The 21,841-nt window shown below is 36.7% G+C and overlaps 1 protein-coding gene across 4 annotated transcripts in view; it reads left to right on the plus strand.

Annotated features, from left to right (window-relative positions):
- Nucleotides 1-21,841, plus strand: part of LOC122817708 (mucin-17-like) — a 283,584-nt gene that overhangs the window by 221,611 nt on the left and 40,132 nt on the right. For all 4 annotated transcript variants that reach the window (XM_044090784.1, XM_044053731.1, XM_044090785.1 and 1 more), the window contains one exon: nucleotides 9,780-9,952. In XM_044090784.1, coding sequence (XP_043946719.1) covers nucleotides 9,780-9,952 — 173 coding nt within the window. The remainder of the gene's footprint in view (nucleotides 1-9,779; nucleotides 9,953-21,841) is intronic.

The following is a 21,841-nucleotide window of genomic DNA, read 5'->3' on the forward strand; positions in this document are numbered from 1 at the left end:
TTCTAAACCCCCCTTACACAACCATATCACATACATACAAACACGATCACTCTCAACACTCACATGCTTACCTACCTACTCTAAGACACACCTAAAACTCCCCAACACACTCATACACACACAAACACTCCTCAAAACCCTTAAAAAATATTACACTTACCAAACGAGCCATCACCACTGCAGGTTCGAGATTTCCGTATTCAACATTCTGAAGATTCATGCAACTGCAGATTCGACACTTTGGTCTCAAGATACTGAAATTTGATATTTCAGTATTTCGAGATTTCAGTATTTCGAGATTCCAAAGTGAATATATATATATATATATATATATATATATATATATCTATATATATATATATTGATATATGTATATATATTTATATACCTATGTATCTGTCTACATATATATATATATATATATATATATATATATATATGGTTTTTCATTCATTTGGTATAAAATACATATGTGATTGGCCTTAAAACAGTGAACAGACAAATGAGTGATGCACATTTGTGAGAATCACACATCTAGGTGAAGTCAAGTTTTATAAAGTGTAGATATGTAGGAGTGTGCAGGAAAATGAATGACTACTTGCTAGAATGCAGGTTCAAAACCCCCACATTCTTAGTCAGTGTGTATGTGCAAGTGGGTGTGGGTTAGGGTTATTAATAGGGTTAGGACAGGGGATAGATTTAGTGTTGTTCCTGATTGGTGTTTTTGGGTGTTCTGTGTCCTTCTGATCAGTGGTACTGTTAGGGAAATTTATTTATTTATTTGCAGTTTGCTTACCAGGATAGTCCACTGGGTCACAAGGATCCCATTTTCAATGGAGTCCTGGGGAGAAAAGCTCCATTACATTACAAGTATAAAAAGTTTTAGAATTAGAAGATTACATGATAATAACTTTTACAAATCTTGCAAAACAGTTATCAGACATTAGAAAGAGAATACATGGTAATAACTGTTACAATAAATTAGCCTGTGATACTTTCCATTATAATCAAATTAAGGGAGCAAAAATAAGAATGCAAATTCCTTCTGGAGATTATGTGTTGGAGGAGGTTATTAGAAGATATGTTTGGGTATTAGGATGTTATGTAGGAAGAAAGATAGTAGTAGATATGTTAGGTAGTGACAATATTATAGTAAGATGAGAGCAAGAGCATTCCCACTGTGAGATTAGGTGTGAGTGAAGTAGCATTTTAAAGAGAGACAGACTGTTAGTGGTACAGATAACAGGCGGGAGAGAATTCCAGTGACGTGCTAAGCAGAAGGATAGAAGATGTTTGCCTGGTGGGTGGGCAGGTTTATGTAGCTCGATTAAGTTTTGGAAGTTAGATCGGAGGCATCTGTTTGGACAATGCATTTTGAAGGTAGAGGCAAGGGAGGGACAGAGAGAGGGACAAAAAATAATTTTGTTTGCCTGGATAATTTTGATGTAAGTAAGATAATTGGGGAGTTCAAGCCACTTCAGTTGGTGCAGGGAGATGCAGTAATGAGTATTGGATCTGTGGCTAGCTGCAAATTTTGAAGTTTTATAGTAACAGAAGGAGAGCTTAGATTTCAGGGAGGATTGCAGATTGTTAAGGCTAGAAGCACCATACAGGAGGGAAGGGATGAGGTATGTATTGGGAAGAACAAGTCTGGTGGAGGGAGAGATGAAATGGTTGTGGCAATAAATCATACCAAGTTTCTGGTGTGTTTTTTTAATATTTACCTGAATATGGTTATCAAACTTTAGTAGGTCATCGATGATGATTCCTAACAATTTAGCAGTGGGGACTGTTTCAAGAAGAGTGTTATTTTGACTGGTGATAGAGAAAGTGTTTTTGTCTAGGGTAATGCTTTTAGAGGGTGAGAATATCATTCATTTGGTCTTGGATGTGTTTAGTGCTAGGTGGTTATCTAGCATCCATTTTTCTGTAGAGGAGAAGGCATCTTGGGTTAATTTTGCTAAGGAAGAGGTAGAAGTTGCAGAACAGATAATTGTTGAGTCATCTGCATATTGGATGAGGTTAGCATTAGGGATGGTGTGGTGAAAGTCATTAATGAAGATACTGAATAGTAGGGGCCCCAGAATTGAGCCTTGGGGCACACCTGTGGGAGTGTTTAGGAATGGTGAAGTAGCTATTTTCCACTTAACTGCTTGTTGCCTATTTGATAGGTAACTGATGAACCAGGTAATAGAGGAGTGGGAAAGATTCAGCTTAGACAGCTTAGTAAGGAGAAGTTTATGAGAGATAGTGTTGAAGGCCTTACAGAGGTCTAGGAGGAGGGTGGATACAATATAACCAGTGTCACGAGCTTTATTTATAGTTTCTAGGAAAGAGAGGAGAGCGGTGGTGCTGCTATGGCCTGGTCGGAATCCATGTTGGGTGGGAGTACAAAGGTTATTGTTTATTAGATAGGGTGAGAGTTGTAGGTGGATGCACTTTTCAAGAAGTTTTGAAATAGGCGATAAGATAGTGATGGGACGGAAGTTTGAGATTTCATTTGAATAATATAGGCCTTTTTCCAGAGCTGGGGTCCTGGCTTTCTGAAATTGATCGATTTATTAGGATGCAGATGGAGAAGGCAATGGCTTCTGCGGCTATCTTAAGGAAGTAGGAGGGTATTTCATCAGGAGCATTAGAGCAAGGTTTCAGTTTTAGAAGTTTTTTTATGGTAGAGATGGGAATGGGGTTCAGGGAGAAGGGTGCAGGTTGGGAGCTAGAGATACTGGAGGAGGAGGGGATGTGATGAGGTTGTTGTGGGGGAACACGGTTATCGGTGAAGGATGATGTTAGTTTGGAAATAGATTCAATAAAGAATGTGTTGAATTGAGTAGCTAAATCTGAGTCTGAGGCTTTTGGGTCAGGGCAAAAGTTTTCTTTTTTACCTGGGTTAAGAAGAGAAGAGATTCCATCCCATAATTTTTTGGGTTATTATTGTGGTGGGCTTGGAGAGTCAAAAAATAGGCTTTGCAGTCTGAGTTTATAAGTTGTTTTACTTTGTTGTGAAGTGTTTTGTATTCATTGAAAGAAGTAGTAGTTTTTCTTTTATGGTAGCGATTCCAAGCTTTATCATGGAGACGCATGGTGGCTAGGGTATTCTTAGTTAGCCAAGGGATGGAGTTACTTTTAGTGCATTTTGTTTTCCAGGGAGCGAAGGAGTCTAGCAGGTTTAAGAAGGTTATGTTAAAGTGGGAGACAGCATCTTCCAGGGGTAGAGTTTTGAATGATTCCAGTTAATATTCTTTAATGCATTGGAGAATACATTGGGGTTAAAGTTTTTTGGGTACCGAGAAGAGATGTATGTGTGAGAACGTTGTAGGAGGGTGGGAAGGTGATGGACAAAAGTGGGAAGGTGATCACCTAGAGGGTGTGAAAGGGTACCACTATTGCAGAAGTAGTGAGGATGAAATTGTTTATTTATGTAATATATAAGGTTAAGGTTAGGAGCAGGGGTCTGTGCAGGATTAGTGAGTAAGGTAATGCCAGGGGCCAAAGGTCCTAAATATAGTCTGTCTGAGTAATAAAAAAAAACAGGAGTTCTTGGAATGTGTTATCTGAATGCACAGCAAGCAAGCATCATTATCTATGTTTATTTGCTTATTCAGTGCTTTATATTTAGAATCTGTTTTAACTTTGTACATTTTGAACATTTTTTGGGCACGTGCAATCACGGTAGCAAGCAGAAGTTATACTTAAAAAAGCATGGGCATGATTTTCATATTTCATCTCATGAAATGGAATTTAATTTTTTATGAATTTTTAATCAATATGTCTGGCTGGCATTAGGAATAAAAAGCTCCCAGGCTCTAATAAACTAGCATCGACAGATAAAATTGTCTCACACTTTGGTTTGGAAATGTTACATCACTAACTATAAACTTAAAAGGGCACTTTCTCATCTGTGTATGTATCCATTCGAAGAATCATTACAAGAATGTTAATGGAGTTAATGTATTGTGCTGATTAATTCTTTATCCCTTCAGTACGTATCTGGCTTCAGGCTTCTGTGAATCCTGCCACTAATGGGGGCCCATTACTCAAGCCATGCCCGCTGTTCTGAATAGGTCATGTTAGTTGAAGTTTTCATTAACAGTTTGGCAAAGCAACACAAGCTAACACAGCACTGCAATGCAGCCAGTACCATCAGGTGGGTAACAATAATTCAACACAAGCTAACACAGCATTGTCATGTAGCCAGTGCCATCAGATGGATAGCAATAATTCAACACAAGCTAACACAGCATTGTCATGTAGCCAGTGCCATCAGGTGGGTAACAATAATTCAACACAAGCTAACACAGCATTGTCATGTAGCCAGTGCCATCAGGTGGGTAACAATAATTCAACACAAGCTAACAGCATTGTCATGTAGCCAGTGCCATCAGGTGGGTAACAATAATTCAACACAAGCTAACACAGCATTGTCATGTAGCCAGTGCCATCAGATGGGTAACAATAATTCAACACAAGCTAACACAGCATTGTCATGTAGCCAGTGCCATCAGATGGATAGCAATAATTCAACACAAGCTAACACAGCATTGTCATGTAGCCAGTGCCATCAGATTGATAGCAATAATTCATCACAAGCTAACACAACACAGTGTAGCCATTACCATCAGATGGGTAACAATAATTCAACACAAGCTAACAGCATTGTCATGTCACCAGTGCCATCAGATGGATAGCAATAATTCAACACAAGCTAACACAGCATTGTCATATAGCCAGTGCCATCAGATGGTAACAATAATTCAACACAAGCTAATAATGCATTGTTGTGTAGCCAGTGTCATCAGATGGATAGCAATAATTCAACACAAACTAACACGGCATTGTCATGTAGCCAGTGCCATCAGATGGATAGCAATAATTCAACACAAGCTAAGACAGCACTGTAGTGTAGCCAGTGCCATCAGATGGATAGCAATAATTCAACACAAGCTAACACAGCATTGTCATGTAGCCAGTGCCATCAGATAGGTAACAATAATTCAACACAAGCTAACACAGCATTGTCATGTAGCCAGTGCCATCAGATAGGTAACAATAATTCAACACAAGCTAACACAGCGCTGTAGTGTAGCCAGTGCCATCAGGTGGGTAACAATAATTCAACACAAGCTAATAAAGCATTGTTGTATAGCCATTACCATCAGATGGGTAACATTAATTCAACACAGGCTAACACAGCATTGTCATGTAGCCAGTGCCATCAGATAGGTAACAATAATTCAACACAAGCTAACACAGCACTGTAATGTAGCCAGTGCCATCAGATGGGTAACAATAATTTAACACAAGCTAACACAGCATTGTCATCAGATGGGTAACAATAATTTAACACAAGCTAACATAGCTTTGTACTGTAGCCAGTCAAAAGAGATCTTTTACTGATCTAATAAGAAAAAGCCTGCCATGACATTCAAACCAAAGATGAATAGTAGTAGTAGTGCTTTGGAAAGTTTTTTTTTCTAAGGTAAGGTATAGGGTTAGGAACAGTGGCCGGCTTAGGCTTACTGCTAGCATGCATTACTAAGGTTGTGCTGGGAAAGAGAAGTTAGACATGATTAAATGAATGATCAAAACATGTATGTTTCTTTCTAAGCAGATATGCATTGACTGGAGGAATCTAATTTAACAGGCATGATTACTGTATATAGCAGATAACATTAATAAGGCAATTGGTATGTTTACATAATATAATGGTGTATATAACAGCTGTGTATATGAGCAGGCATCTCCTAACATTTCAAGTTTTATCTAAGGCTACTATTGTCTGTGTGGTTTGTTCCTCTATAGAATGTTTGCTTAATGAGTTGTTTAACAGATCAGTCCAGTCCAGAAACAGTTATTTATTTACTGATCAAAACCTCTCAGATATATACCAAATTATACTACCCTGACCTTGATTAGAAAACTTCAGGTATAGGATGTCAAGAATTGTAACTACTTTTATGGTGCCATGTGTTACAATCAAACATTTCCAGAGTGGTCAGCTAGTAAGGAAGTCATGTATGTGGCATTGCTTCACAGAATGCTGTGGTATACATTAACATAACAGTAAAGATTAATGTAATATAGGAGCAGTTTGCATTTTTTTTTATTGCAAGCCTCATAAGCTCTATAGAGCATCATTAAACCTCTCTATGAGAAACATATAAATATTTCAGTGTTGCTATAACCCTGTTACTTATTTTTAAAGATCAGAATGCTTATTTGTTAGCCAGCTGTACTTTCAAACAGAAAAAAAGCTTTGCACTTACAATTTAGCTCCTGATGATCTTGAGTCACCTGGTGGCCTGGGCACTTGAGAAGCTGCTACAGAAGGTGGGATGTAAGTCGTTAATATCTCAGCCACCTTTAATATGACTAAAAGCTTGGTTAGTAGAGGAGTTGTTCCAAAAGGTGGGAAAGAAGCAGCTGTCAACAGCTCATTCTCCTTGGGAATGAACTGCAGTGTGGGCTCATGAGGAGGTGATGCAGGGGTAGAGGATATGCGATCAACCACTTGCCTACCTTAAGGGGGCAGTTGGCCCTGACTGTAGGACTCGGCAACAGTCAGCAGTTTGTCACCTACTGGGAATATAGAAGTACACATGGTTCCTGAGAGCAAACATTGCAAAAGTCACAGTAGGATAATGGAAGGGAGTTGGCACATACTTAAAAATTAAAATTTTCTCACAACATATGATGGCACCATTCTCAGCTTCAAACTTTCACCTGCTAGGAGATCAAATGGGCCAGTAGATTCTGACTCCAGGTATGAATAAATCGGTGGATAGGGCAGCCATCTAGAAATCTTGCTGATCACTGAGGGATCCAAAACAATCAAAAATAAATTAAAAAGTAATTTTTCTCTTCTGATTTAGCACTGCTTTTGTTAATCTGAAAACATTGCAGAGACAATCAGAATATGATGCATGCACTTGTTTAAAAAGAAAAAAAAAGTTCTTTGCAACACGGAAATTCCTTTTGAAAGTCCTGCTTTTCTACAGTGGTTAATATAGAAGGTTAGACCTTTGTGTTCGAGACATGGATGCAAGTCTTAGAATCCATGTCAAGATCATGTAATAAAGTTTTATGATTGGGGATTCCCAATCATGATTCTGTGCAGTGCATGGAGTTTTATCATCCCTGTGTACTGCCATATGCAGAAAAAAATACAGGAACACTAAACTGTTTTATCTGTTATCAAAGTCACTGAAAGCTGGTAAAACAATTTAGCACTATCAAACAGACATAAAGAAACCCTAGTATGTCTATGAAAACAAAAAGTTTTAAAAGCTGTTGCACACTTCTTTCTGCAACACTTTGTACTTTTAAATGTGGTAGAGTGAAGTTCTAACACCTTTTTTCACTGTTATTCACCTGTTGATTGATACCCTGTTCATCATATCTTAACAGAATTAGGTGTACATCATTTTTTTTTCTGGCATTGGCATAGATGCTTGTTATAAGCTTTCAATTTTAACAGCTTGCAGAATCAGTCATGTGGACTCATGGCTCTTAACCATTTATGAAAACAATTACTGCAGAGTCTAGGACAAATATTTGAATCATTTTTTGCAGAACTGTGATCACTGCCTTCTGAACAAATATTGAAATAAAAATCATTTTAATGTAGAGGTAAGCCTCCCAGACAAGTAAATGGAAGTTTGTAACCTTTCACATCCCATCATACTTCTCAATTGTCCAAAATGTTTGCAGAATATCCACGTTTTTGCCTCATATTTTGGTCTTTTCTTCATAAAATGTGTGGTTTAGTAGCAAATTATTGGGATTTGAAGTCACTAAATAATATTAAATAATGACAAACATTTGAGCTTCAGACTTCATATCCTTCAGAAAATACATAATGATTCAAAACCTATTATATGGACTTTCAAAGTTTATATGACCAGTTTTTAAAATCTGTCCCTAATTTTGGGCCTTTGTCCCCCCATTAAATTGTTGGCTTAGTCCAGATTTTTTGAGCTGAGAGGTGGAGAGGTATGCATCCCATTCTAAAACTACATAATGTATAATTGTATAATTGACTCCAGGTATGAATAAATCGGTGGATAGGGCAGCCATCTAGAAATCTTGCTGATCACTGAGGGATCCAAAACAATCAAAAATAAATTAAAAAGTAATTTTTCTCTTCTGATTTAGCACTGCTTTTGTTAATCTGAAAACATTGCAGAGACAATCAGAATATGATGCATGCACTTGTTTAAAAAGAAAAAAAAAGTTCTTTGCAACACGGAAATTCCTTTTGAAAGTCCTGCTTTTCTACAGTGGTTAATATAGAAGGTTAGACCTTTGTGTTCGAGACATGGATGCAAGTCTTAGAATCCATGTCAAGATCATGTAATAAAGTTTTATGATTGGGGATTCCCAATCATGATTCTGTGCAGTGCATGGAGTTTTATCATCCCTGTGTACTGCCATATGCAGAAAAAAATACAGGAACACTAAACTGTTTTATCTGTTATCAAAGTCACTGAAAGCTGGTAAAACAATTTAGCACTATCAAACAGACATAAAGAAACCCTAGTATGTCTATGAAAAACAAAAAGTTTTAAAAGCTGTTGCACACTTCTTTCTGCAACACTTTGTACTTTTAAATGTGGTAGAGTGAAGTTCTAACACCTTTTTTCACTGTTATTCACCTGTTGATTGATACCCTGTTCATCATATCTTAACAGAATTAGGTGTACATCATTTTTTTTTTCTGGCATTGGCATAGATGCTTGTTATAAGCTTTCAATTTTAACAGCTTGCAGAATCAGTCATGTGGACTCATGGCTCTTAACCATTTATGAAAACAATTACTGCAGAGTCTAGGACAAATATTTGAATCATTTTTTGCAGAACTGTGATCACTGCCTTCTGAACAAATATTGAAATAAAAATCATTTTTAATGTAGAGGTAAGCCTCCCAGACAAGTAAATGGAAGTTTGTAACCTTTCACATCCCATCATACTTCTCAATTGTCCAAAATGTTTGCAGAATATCCACGTTTTTGCCTCATATTTTGGTCTTTTCTTCATAAAATGTGTGGTTTAGTAGCAAATTATTGGGATTTGAAGTCACTAAATAATATTAAATAATGACAAACATTTGAGCTTCAGACTTCATATCCTTCAGAAAATACATAATGATTCAAAACCTATTATATGGACTTTCAAAGTTTATATGACCAGTTTTTAAAATCTGTCCCTAATTTTGGGCCTTTGTCCCCCCATTAAATTGTTGGCTTAGTCCAGATTTTTTGAGCTGAGAGGTGGAGAGGTATGCATCCCATTCTAAAACTACATAATGTATAATTGACTCTGTGGTTCTTAAACAACAAGAGTGAAATACTTGAGTTTTGTAAAAACACAGCTATTTTTGTTCACCATCATTTGGCAAATTAAGGAAGGAAAAATAATAATTTAAAACATAGTACTCAAAGAAAAGTGGTATTAAAATTCAGAGATTTGTCCCTTCTATCGTAAGTTTGTGAATTTTTTTCTTGTTAACCTGCAGGATTTATTCTTTCAGTAATGAGCTTAAGATTATTGACTATATAAGATCATTGCTACAAAGTCTACTTCTGTTAGTAGATGCATATTAAAAGCACACATGAATAAAGGTTACGAGTTAATACAAAACGATGCTGAAACTGTTGCTGCATAAATAACTTCATATCAGAAATATTTAAATATGTCATTAATTTATTGCTTTGTTGACTCAAGAGTAAATGCACAAACAAGACACTCAGGGATGCTATTGACTTTTTTTTTTCTTGCAGGCCAACAGATAGTACGTCATCTACTTCAGTGAATCTGATTTGCAAATTTCTGCCTGATAATATCATTAAGTACTTTAATGAGGTACTTGTATACAGAGAACTGAGAGCCGTGACCCAAACCTTTACTCTGCTAGGAAACTATGATCTGATGAGCACTAGTGTGTATGTAAACGGTAAGCTTGAGATATCGCACAAGGAGTATATTACCTGGTGCAGGTAAACTAAACTGTGCTTTAAAGGAGGGTGGACAATATCTAATATTAAATCAAAGTGTGAAGAAAGTAGACAATATGTTGTGTCTAGTTTCATACAATGCATGACGCTCGGAAATGATACTTTAATTGAAATATTATGTAAACGAACAATCTAGTTTCTGTAGTAAGCACAACATTATTGGTTTGAATGTTTTACAAACGTGCATCAATGATAACCATTGTATTCTTCCACACTTTATTCACCTCAGGATATACAAACTTAGCAAACTCAGACTAGTGTGTAATCACGGACTCATTTTTTAAACTCTAATTAATCTTCTGCGTTAATGCACAAACTAAACTGTAAATATCGGATCATGTTTAAAACTTTACAAAGTGGATTGTTTAAGTTTATTTTATTTATGTATATGTGCTTGTCAGGATAATGCAGTAATAAAAAAGTAACTGACCAATTTCAGGCACAGCCCAAGTTACAATAAATAAAGGATTTTTCATACATTATAAAACAAAAGAAATAATACAAATACAGAGGTACAGCCAATGTGTGGAAAAATATTTTCACAGTTTATAAAACAAGAGAAATTATACAAATACAGAGAAAACAGGAAAAAACGTACATTTTATGTTGATATATTTATGTTGTTAAGTTATAAGCGAAAGTACATACAATGAAAAATGTGATGTTTCAAGTGAATAAGTGTCACTATAGAATGTTGAAATGATTGTTTTGGTGGATATTCATATGCAGTATGTACAGAGGGGATAAATGTATCTATCTGACTAATAATGGGGGATGTAGAAAGTCGTGCTTAGTATGTTACATGACATGACCCAGGTGAACACAGTACATTCAGTCTTTTGGAGGAGGAATGTTTTAAGATAGCATCTGAAGTTGGGGTTTTTGTTTATTTACTTTAGGATAAGAAGGTGAGACTTTAAAAGAGAGGGTAAAATGGCAAAAAGGGATGTTTAATTGAACAGAGAATAGATGTTTGCAGTTGAGAGTGTAGGTGTAATGTCTAAGATGTAACAGGAGGCTTTTTCAGACAGTTTGGCTTCTGGAAAAAATAATATTTCAATACAAAGTTCTCTATGGAACTGAAAAGCAAGTTTACTTTATGTAGAGCCATTTGGTTTTGTCCTGGGTAAGGTACTGGTGTTTTTTTATTGGGGGTGCAAGTGATGAAGTGGCAAATGGATGGTGATGGTTTGTAAAATTCTTCAATTTCCCTTTTTTCCTTAGCTGGGCCTTCCCTTAACAGTCTCACTTTCAGTTTCCTCTAAAGCCTATATGTACATCACTTTTAAGAACAAAATTAGTCTCACCTTCCTCATTCATATCTAACTTTTCAGCATACCTCTCAACTGCATAGATTTTCGCAGAATGTCCATATTTTTGCCTCATATTTTTGGTGTGTTCCTCCTAAAATCTGTACTTTTCTGGCAAATAACTGATGATTGAAGTTATTAAATAATGACAAACATTTGAGTTTAAGACTACACATCCTTCCAAAAATTCATGCTAATGCAAAACCTATTATTCTATCAACTTTCTAAGTTTGTAAGAGCAATATTTAAAGTCTGTCCCTAGTTGTCCCCCCATCATTTTAGGCTTTGTGCAGATTTTCTGCTCTAAGAGGTTGAGAGGTATGCTTTTCAGCCACCCTTTTTTGTTCTTTAATTATGTAAGTCACTTTTTCAGTCACTTCTATGTTTTCCTTCTGTGCTGTTACACTTTCTTTGTTTGCAGAGTCAAACCAAAAATGTTATAAAAAGGAATGTAGGGTGTGTAGGGAGGACACATTTATTCATTAAATGATCTATCTCTCCATAATGGTTGCTGTTAACCTTTCTATAGTCTTACATTAAATGTTCCATGCAACACAAAAGTAACATTTTTTCAGTTGCCCTTAGTATTTTAAAGTACACATAAACCTTCTGCAAATATCACACTCGGTAAATGTTGGAAAACATCCCATTTTACATTTAGCACAACATTCATTTCCCAACCACCATTCCATGCATGTTTGTCATCTGTTGGTTTCTTAATATTTTTAAAAAATGTCACAATATTTAAGTAAACAGTTTAGAATTGCATAAGAACATGCTTTTCTAAATTCAGTCCCTGACCAACTAAAATATAATTGTTCCATGGGTGAATGTATTTTTTTTCTTTTTTCAGATTCACTATGGATTTTTTGCAATGAAGATTCATTTTCAAATGTAATGTCACAGAAGGCTTCTTTACTTGAATGAATAAAACACCATACCTATCTTACAGAAAATCCTAATGGCATGACTAAATTGTCCCAAACAAAGTATTACTCTGGAACAATACCATTTCTAGTTATTAGTCTCACAATATTTCTCTATATAATGAAAAAAATTCACAGTACTTTTTCTTACCTGTTGTTACCACCAACAGCTTCTGAAAAAAGGTTTTCTTGCATTCTGAAATATGTCTTTTCTGCCAGTACTTGATCTGTTGTCTCACCCCATGGTACTGTACGCTCCTCTTCTGGTTGTCATTTGTCAAGCAACTCCAGCAATTTTCTGTTCTGCACTGCATCATCCTCCAGCTCTTTCAACAGAACTTTTCCCTCTACAGAATTAGTCTGAAAAGCAGCTAAATGCTGTTTATTTGTATCATCCACTACAAAACCAGAAGCAGCCCTCAAAGTCTCCACAAAGCATCTGCTACCTTATCCATCACAATTTTCTTCTGTTCAGCATCCTTCTCCATATTTTCAAATGATTTTATACTACTCCCCCTTTCGCTCTGTTACTCCTGTTAGCCTCCATCTTGGAGAACTCTTAAGCATAAGTGACAGACCTCTGTGGCTATCTACCACTCAGAAAGAGTAGGGTAGCTCCCCCATGCCTTGATCAAATTTGCTGTAGTGTTATAAATACCTCCCTAAGTGTCCCATGTAAAAAAAGACATTAACCTGTTAGGACTAACGCAGTCAACAAAGGAAAGATAGACAGACAGACTGATAGATAAAATAAAATAATTACACTTGACAGTGTTTACATAAATGTTTTGTTTTTGCAAATGATTTTTTTTTTGTTTAAAAGTTGGACCTGGAATGTGAAAGGAGGTGGAATGGAGGAATTCAGAATAGGGGGGTTAGTTGAGTGTTTTTGAAAAAGGTATGTTGGTAGGTCTAGGGACTGATAGTAGAGATGGGATGGAGCTTTAAAATGTGACTCTATAATCATTTCTCATGGTTGAAACTTCCATTTTAAATACCATTTCAGGCTTCTACAGGGAAAAAATAGCTACATAAGAATTTAGAAGGACATTTTGACCATGAATGAGAAATGACAAAAACATTTTGGCACTGTCTGGAGCAGTCCATGGTTTTAGATCATTGCTAATGTAATGCAAGCTGTTGATTTCACATGTGCAGTGCCTGTGCAGTGATTATGCTGTTGCATTCACATGTGCAGTGCCTGTGCAGTGATTATGCTGTTGCATTCACATGTGCAGTGCCTGTGCAGTGATTATGCTGTCACTTTCACATGTGCAGTGCTTGTACAAGTGACTATGCTGTTGCATTCAGATGTTCAGTGCCTGTACAAGTGATTATGTGGTTGCATTTACATGTGCAGTGCCTGTGCAGTGATTATGTGGTTGCATTCACATATGCAGTGCCTGTGCAGTGATTCTGTGGTTGTATTCACATGTGCAATGCCTGTGCAGTGATTATGCTGTTGTATTCACATGTGCCGTTACTGTACAGTGATTATTCGGTTGCATTCACATGTGCAGTGCCTGTGCAGGGATTATGCAGTTGCATTCACATGTGCAGTGCCTGTGCAGTGATTATGCAGTTGCTTTCACATGTGCAGTGCCTGTGCAGTGATTATGTGGTTGCATTCACATGTGTAGTGCCTGTGCAGTGATTATGTGGTTGAATTCACATGTGCAATGCCTGTGCAGTGATTATGCTGTTGCATTCACATGCGCCATTACTGTACAGTGATTATGCTGTTGCATTCACATGTGCAGTGCCTGTGCAGTGATATTGTTTTACTACAGATTAAGTGGAAAAATATGATAGTTTACTTGACTGTTACTGACTGGTATGAAATGTCTGCAAAGCCATCATTAATAATGTACTAACATTTGTTAATTTACTTCCTAAATTCACTATATGTAACAGCAAGATTTGCAATTATGGAGGGTGGGCCCTCCACTTCCTAGTTATTACATACTATTTACCTTTAAATAAAAAAAGTATTTAATTACTTTTGATCCATTTTTTTCATAATAAAGAGAACTGGACATGGGGACATCATCCAGGCAGTCATTGTGGGGTTTCCTAGGATGCCCTAACTCCCCGACTTCCAAGTATTACATAACATGCCTAATTCCACAGTGTACACTGCTTGATGGTCATATTCCATGCCACTCCCATCATTGTCAAACTCCTGCTGGCTTCTGCTTTCTGTACTTCTGTTAGGTGTATGTATGACCAGGAAAGGTGAGCAGACATTGGCCACTCACTCTCATGTAATCTGACCAGTCCCTTCATCTGAGTCACTAGTCACAGTTACTTCATCTGGGTCAAAGGCAGCTGTTTATCTCTTTGCATGACAGAGTTGAGTTAACCCCTAATTTTTTATACATTTTAATAAGGGCAGGTTGGTATATGCTAGATGCTGTTGCGCACAAATGGAAAATACATTGAAAACGATGTGCTTGAGGTGACTAAAACGATGTGCTTGAGGTGACTTCCCTTGCAGTCCAACATCAATCAAGAAATCAAATGTATAAAATGTATTAAACATTCATACTAACTGGGCAAAGTGGGCCAATATGTTACTGAATTTATAAAAATATAGTCATATAGTCATAATATGACAAAAAGACTGCTTCCCAGTGCGACAATAATATGAGATGTTTTTCTCTACTGTTCGCATGCTTAGTGATGCTAGTGTTAAAATCCATATTCTAAAACAGGCATGCTCCAATTTGTTCCTTTCATTTAATAATCCTGCTAATAGTCTAAAAAGGAATTCCACTGCAGGAACTCTAGAATCTTCACAAATGTCATTACACATGATCTCTACTGCTTACTAATTAGTGCTCAGACCTATTTAATTTTGTAGATGATTCTCACGTACTTCAGTAAAGTATCCTTTCATTTACTGAATGTCAGCCTCTTACAAACTTTAATATTAAAAGAACCTAGTCTAGTGAACTTTTACTATGTGGGGTTATCGGGTAAAAGCTACTACACATTGCCATCTTCTCAAAAACTAAATGATTCTAAAAGTGTCAGTTCCTACATGATTCTTTGCCTCATTTTTCAGTGATAGAGTATATACTAATATATGACATCAACAGCACTCTGCAGGCTGCTAATTCTTTTCCCATTAAATACAGCCGGCACAACCTCAATCCTCACATGTACGGCTCGAACATATGACAATTCTCTCATTTAACAAGAGAATAGAAAAGGAATGTTGGATTACCCTCACACAGTTAATTATTTATTATTTATTTATTTTACATTTGTTTACCGAGAAAGTACGACTGGACACAGGTCCTTTTACAGTGGAGGCCCGGGGAGAAAAGCTCCAGATACAGAGAGTAAGTAGTCTATCAATCAGTTATGTTTACATAATGCACTTTGGGATACATAGTAACATAACATACATACATAGTTTTTAACAATGAAAAAAAGCTAGCTACATTTACATACAGCATTTAGTTTTTCACATACAGCAGTTTGTTTATGTTTTAAACAATTTTATTTTAAAAATTATGTTACCAAAAATACGAAAACTGGTGCAGGGCTGGATAAACTTCAGCACAGCTCGAAGAGTAAAAATAACTTTAATTCTATGTTACAAAGAATAAAACATACACAAGTTAAGCGCTTTCATCTGTCAGCATACAGACTTCCTCAGAACTAGTAACTTATGATTTTACAAAAGTTTAAATAGCAGAAAATGGCGCCAAAAAATATATATACATATATTTAAAGGAACATCACCCTATTGTGTTAGAAAAACATTGCACTTCAATCCCTTAAAAACATAAATATTCTAATAAGTTATGATAAAATGTTAAATACAAGAATTTATAAAAATATGTTAAAATATAGAATGATACATTAACTATTTAATGTACATATAAATAAACTCATACAGGTATGAAATATATAATGAATAATGAAAACCTATATAAGTACTATACTATATATGGGAACTACAAAGAAGTTGGTTACTGGTAACTAACCTAATATCAAAAAAGGTTTAATACTAATACTATCATTAATACCAGGGAATCTTGTTGCATCTGTAAGTATTTGCCAATTACTTTCTTTTAATGCCAGGGACATCTTCCAATTACCTCCATAAGGTTGGCAAACTACCTGGTCAATAATAACAAATTTAAATATATGTTGTTCCCCTTTATCACATATATGTCTATATAATGCATTGTTCCTATCTTTCACTTGTATCTTATAATAATGTTCAAACAAATTTAAATATATGTTGTTCCCCTTTATCACATATATGTCTATATAATGCATTGTTCCTATCTTTCACTTGTATCTTATAATAATGTTCAAACAAAAAAACGTATTTATGAACATTATTATAAGATACAAGTGAAAGATAGGAAAAATGCATTATATAGACAAAAAATGTGATAAAGGGGAACAATATACATATTTTTGGTGCCATTTTCTGCTATTTAAACTTTTGTAAAATCATAAGTTACTAGTTCTGAGGAAGTCTGTATGCTGACAGATGAAAGCGCTTAACTTGTGTATGTTTTATTCTTTGTAACATAGAATTAAAGTTATTTTTACTCTTCGAGCTGTGCTGAAGTTTATCCAGCCCTGCACCAGTTTTCGTATTTTTGGTTCTTTTCTGTGGTTCTATAGTTGTTCTTAAAAATTATGTTGTTGTGTCTTTCGGCTTTTCCCGGTTAGGGGTCGCCACAGTGGAACTCTGGTCCGCTAATGATTGGCAGTAGATTTTTATGTGCCGAGTTGCCGGCCCTGATGCACAACCTTCAACGAATTTAATATGCTATGTAGATTCACAGGATTTCAAAGCTGAGGATGAAGTACAATGAAATATGACAGGTGGGTGAGTTTAAATGAAAGAGAAAGGGCGAAAGGAAAACGTGAGAAAATAATATGCTAAAGGAGAGGGGAGTTGGTAGAGAGGAGTTGCAAGTATATCGATTATTCAGGGTTTTGAGAATTACAGAGCCAGGCTGCAGAAGATGGATTTTAGGCTATGCATGTTATTAGTTTTGGTTTGCTTGCACATATGGATGGGACTTCAAATTTACAAATTTTCCTGCAACAATCATTAGTTATATAGAATGTCTGATTATCTAGAACCTTCTCTGTCAATCATATTAAGAATACGTGCTCTCTTGGAAAAAAAAAAAGACTATCCTATGATGCTGTTTAACAGAGAGGTACTGAAATAATTGGCAAGCCTCTGCAGATGTTTTTGTGGAGTCAAATAGAAATTGTTATACGCAGCATGTAATATATAAAGCCAAATGAGCTAGTGAAGTAATACTGGGCCATAAAAGTAAATTGAATCAAATAAACCAACAGCCAGGTAGCATACGGCTCGGTAAGAACTTTATTTAAAAGGTTGAGTGCTTTCATCTACATCACACGATAGATATCAACAGGGCCATTAAAAACTCACACAACAAGTGGATCTGGTTTAAAAGGACATTTGCATACACACACCCATCAAAACCATCAATCAAAATCTCCATATAAAAAAAAAAAACAATTGTGTTTGAGAAACAACTCGCAGATGTAATACATTAAAACATAAATAGCTCATAATCATCCAGTGTGCAGTTGAAAGTTATGTAAATTAAAAGCAGTCAAAAAGTTCCTAATAAGGGAAGTTTGCATTTTACTTCACTTTGTTAGATATAGCTGCCATACCATTTCCTTGTTTAGTAGCTGATTCTGTGAATCAACACCATATGGATCTGACTGAATTTTCTCCAGTATGGAGAATTTAAACATGATGAAATTATCTTATCTATTTTACAGATATACTAATTCAGCTTCTGATTTTTTTCAGCTCTGTGCTACCATTATTTTTACAGTAGATTACAAATACAAGCTGCAATTTTTTTTTCAACAAGAAAAAGGAAAGAGCATTGGAATTTCCCAGGTGTCCTAGCCAATGTAAAATTAGGTAGTATGAATATCACATTGTGCCACAAAAATGAATAAGCAATAGGACTAATCCAGTCAAATACATAACTCAATCCCTCATGACTAAATAATTAGGGGGTTCAATACCACATTCTCTCTTTCAGTGCCCTTATTAATTACAGTGATGTGTCAAATTCAGGATCGCCTATACTGTGTGTACACAAAGTATACACTGTTCTGACTGAACAGACAACACAAGCAGAGCTTCTTGTTCCTCCAATTTTAGTTGTCCTTATCTGCAGTCAGCCCCTCTCCAATTTAGCATCTGCAACCTTTGAGGACTTGGCAATCCTTAAAACAAATGCTTTCATCCACATCACAGCTACCCCCCCCCCCCAAAAAAAAAAATACAGAAAATATTAAAATTTATTTCACACAGATGCACAATGGCCTAGTCCTTAATGCCAGACTTCAAATGTTGAAAATGAAGAGGGCAACTTACTTTCATTAACAACATAGCTAGTGCCTGCTCCAAAAAGAAAGAATATTCCAATTTATTTCACCCAAACACCAGCCCTTAATGCCAGTCAAATGAAAAGATCAAGTTACTTTCATCCACAGCGCAGGTAACTCAAAGGTGGTTGGCTCTGCCAGCAAATAAAAAGAGAGACAGAGATGGAGAGAGTAAATATTCCAATTTATTTCACACAAATCAACAGCAGAGCAGCCCTTAATGCTAGTTGTTAAAGTGAGCAAATGAAGAGGGCAATTTACTTTCACCCACAGCACAGCCCCCTCCTACTCTAATTGACTGTCAGTATATTAAAAAATGGTGTGCAACTTGTTTGCATCTTCAACACAGCTGTGCCCCCTCCATAAAACAGAGTGAGAAAAGATCTGGTTGCTTGCTTGTAAGAAAATACTTACCTCCACTCTACTAAAGCTGTAGCCTCAGCTAACCAGATTTACTTTTAAAATGCAGGGTTTTTCTTCACTGCCATCCTACACTGGATCACGGGATGGCAATGAACAGAAAGCTGCAGGCAATTATTTGTTCTCTGAAGTAAAGAAGTATTTGTGCTAAAGAGCTTGGCAGGTCTATGGTGTATATGTGCAAATGACAGTCACTGTGAGAATATAAAGCTAAATATTCTTGATGCTTGTCATTTATTTTTTTCTTTTAAAAAAGAACAATTTAATTTTTATTAAGCAATGAACTGATTGCTATTTTCAGCATGCTATATGAGTTAACTTACATGCTGAATATAAAGAAATGTTTTTTTTTTTAAATGTCCTTGACTGGAGGTATATCCGTTTTCATTACACTTCAATACACTTCGAGACTGGTCAAACAACATGACTCTCTTGAACTACTCCATGCCCAATTAAGTACTGGGAAAGCACCATACCACATCATTGCTAGCTATAGATCCCTACCTTGATTTACTGGAATCCCTCACCATGAAGCCCAGTATCTTAGTCATGGAAGATTTTGATTATCCTTCAATAGACTAGGGGATATACCTAGCAAAAACATGCTCACTCAGAGGTTTCTGGACTTTGTTAACATAAATGCTCTGGAACAAACAGTCTGCACCCAACTAGGAGCTCTAATATTCTGGACATGGTACTCAGCAACATGGGGGTCACTGTACTTCCCCATGCACGATGCCCTTCCTGGTTAGATCAGAACACTGATCATTCTTGTTTGAAGTAACTGCTGGAAATGACAAAGCTCACAGGAAAAAAAGTTATAAAAAACTTCACCAAAGCTAACCACATCATACTAAGCAATGGTATAAAAAGCTTCATACCACCCACATTTGCAGACACCAATGATCACTATGCAGAATTATATGCAAATGCCCTATACAAACACTTAAATGACTGCATAACGTTTGCTGTACCTGACTGGATCAAAACCAGGTCTCCCCGTAAAAACAAGCCACTGTGGTGGACTTCAAGTATAAACAGATTATATACCAAGAGGAAGAAATTGTTGTCCAAAAGCAAGATGGATATCACTCTGCAGAATAATAGTTCCCTCTCAAGCCTAAACAAGAAAATCAGAAATCTTGTAAAGTCTTCTAAAGCATATTATGAAAATAAAATCACATCCGTAGTTAAGGCTATGTGCCGAACTGGCTGTAGATGGGATCACTCATACTACACTGGAAGATATCACTAATCTGCTAGCTGACAGATTCAGTGCAAACTTCACCACCCCTATCCCCACCTACCATATCCCAAAGCATACCTGACACCAGCCCTGTACTTACTATCCCTAGAAAACAGGTCATTTCTGTGCTCACAAAGGCCAAAAACAAAGCCTCAAAGGGACCAGATAATATCCCAGGTTGTTTAGTAAACAATCTAAAACAAGACCTAGTGGACCCACTTGGTGTTCTGTTTAATCACAGCTGGATAAATGGCTATGTTCTTGCAGAATGGATAACAGCAACAGTAATCCTCCTGCACAAAGGGGGGCCATCAACTGACCCTTGGAACTACAGACCCACAAGTCTGACCAACCTCATCTCATTGACTCTATCAACAACTACATAGATAACCTCCAAATGCTGTACTCAACTCAGTTTGGCTTCAGTAAGGGTAGATCATGCTTAGTAACCTGGGAGACTTCTTTGAGAAAGTCACCAAACACATGGATCAAGGTAAGACAGCGCACATAGTCTATCTCGACCTTGCCAAGGCTTTCAATACAATCCCCCACTAAAGCATTGTTGAGAAACTCTTTCATTTGGAGATTAACCCTTACATTACTAGATTGGTAGCCAGTTGGCTCACTGACAAAACACACTCTGTCAAAAGTGGTGACACCACCCTCAACAGTGGACCTGTCACCAATGGAGTACTACAGGCATTTGAGCTGAGCCCCTTACTGTTTGGCATCTATTTTTCAAAGGTCCAGGCCAAAGTAGATGGCCACTGGCTCACCAAGTTCACTGATGATTGCAAAATGGGAGGAATTATTCAGAATTCCCTACAAATTACAATACTGACAGGACAACCCCCCCCCCCCCCAAGTTCCAACCCAGTGGTTCAAGACTTGGGAACACACATTGATAGCAATCTGAACTTCAATCTCCAAGTTTTCATAGTGGCAAGGAAAACCTTCTACATAGTGCACCTCATAAGCAAGGGCATATCATCCAGGTCAAGGGATGTTATACTTCTACTGTACTCGACCCTCATCAGACCACTAACAGATTATAATGCACTCTTTTGCATGCACCTCACCAGACACCTGCAGCAAATGGAGAGAACTCAGAGATTTCTTACTAAGAAAATACAGGGACTACAAACCATGACCTACGTGGACAGGCTAAAAGCCCTGTCACTTTACCCTGTATCTTACAAGCTGTTGAGAAGTCAGTTTGTGCCTGGCCTATAGGCCAGTCTCTGACCCTGTCCTAATGGAAATGTTGCACATCCGCAAGTGAAATGACACAAGAGTCACTCACTCTAGGCATCTCAACCTAACAGTACATGTTGGGAGAGACAGATATGTTTCCTAAAGACTACTGCTTCTCTGGAATAGACTTCCTATTCACGTAAAGCAGAGCTCCTCACTGACAATATTCAAACACATTTGAGATAATTGCATGGGAGACAGCAAATTCACCCCTGGGATGGTAACCATAATCCCTCATGGGCAGGG

The sequence above is a fragment of the Protopterus annectens genome, chromosome 13.part0, assembly GCF_019279795.1.
Source record: "Protopterus annectens isolate FY-2018-M chromosome 13.part0, PAN1.0, whole genome shotgun sequence".
NCBI lineage: Eukaryota > Metazoa > Chordata > Ceratodontiformes > Protopteridae > Protopterus > Protopterus annectens.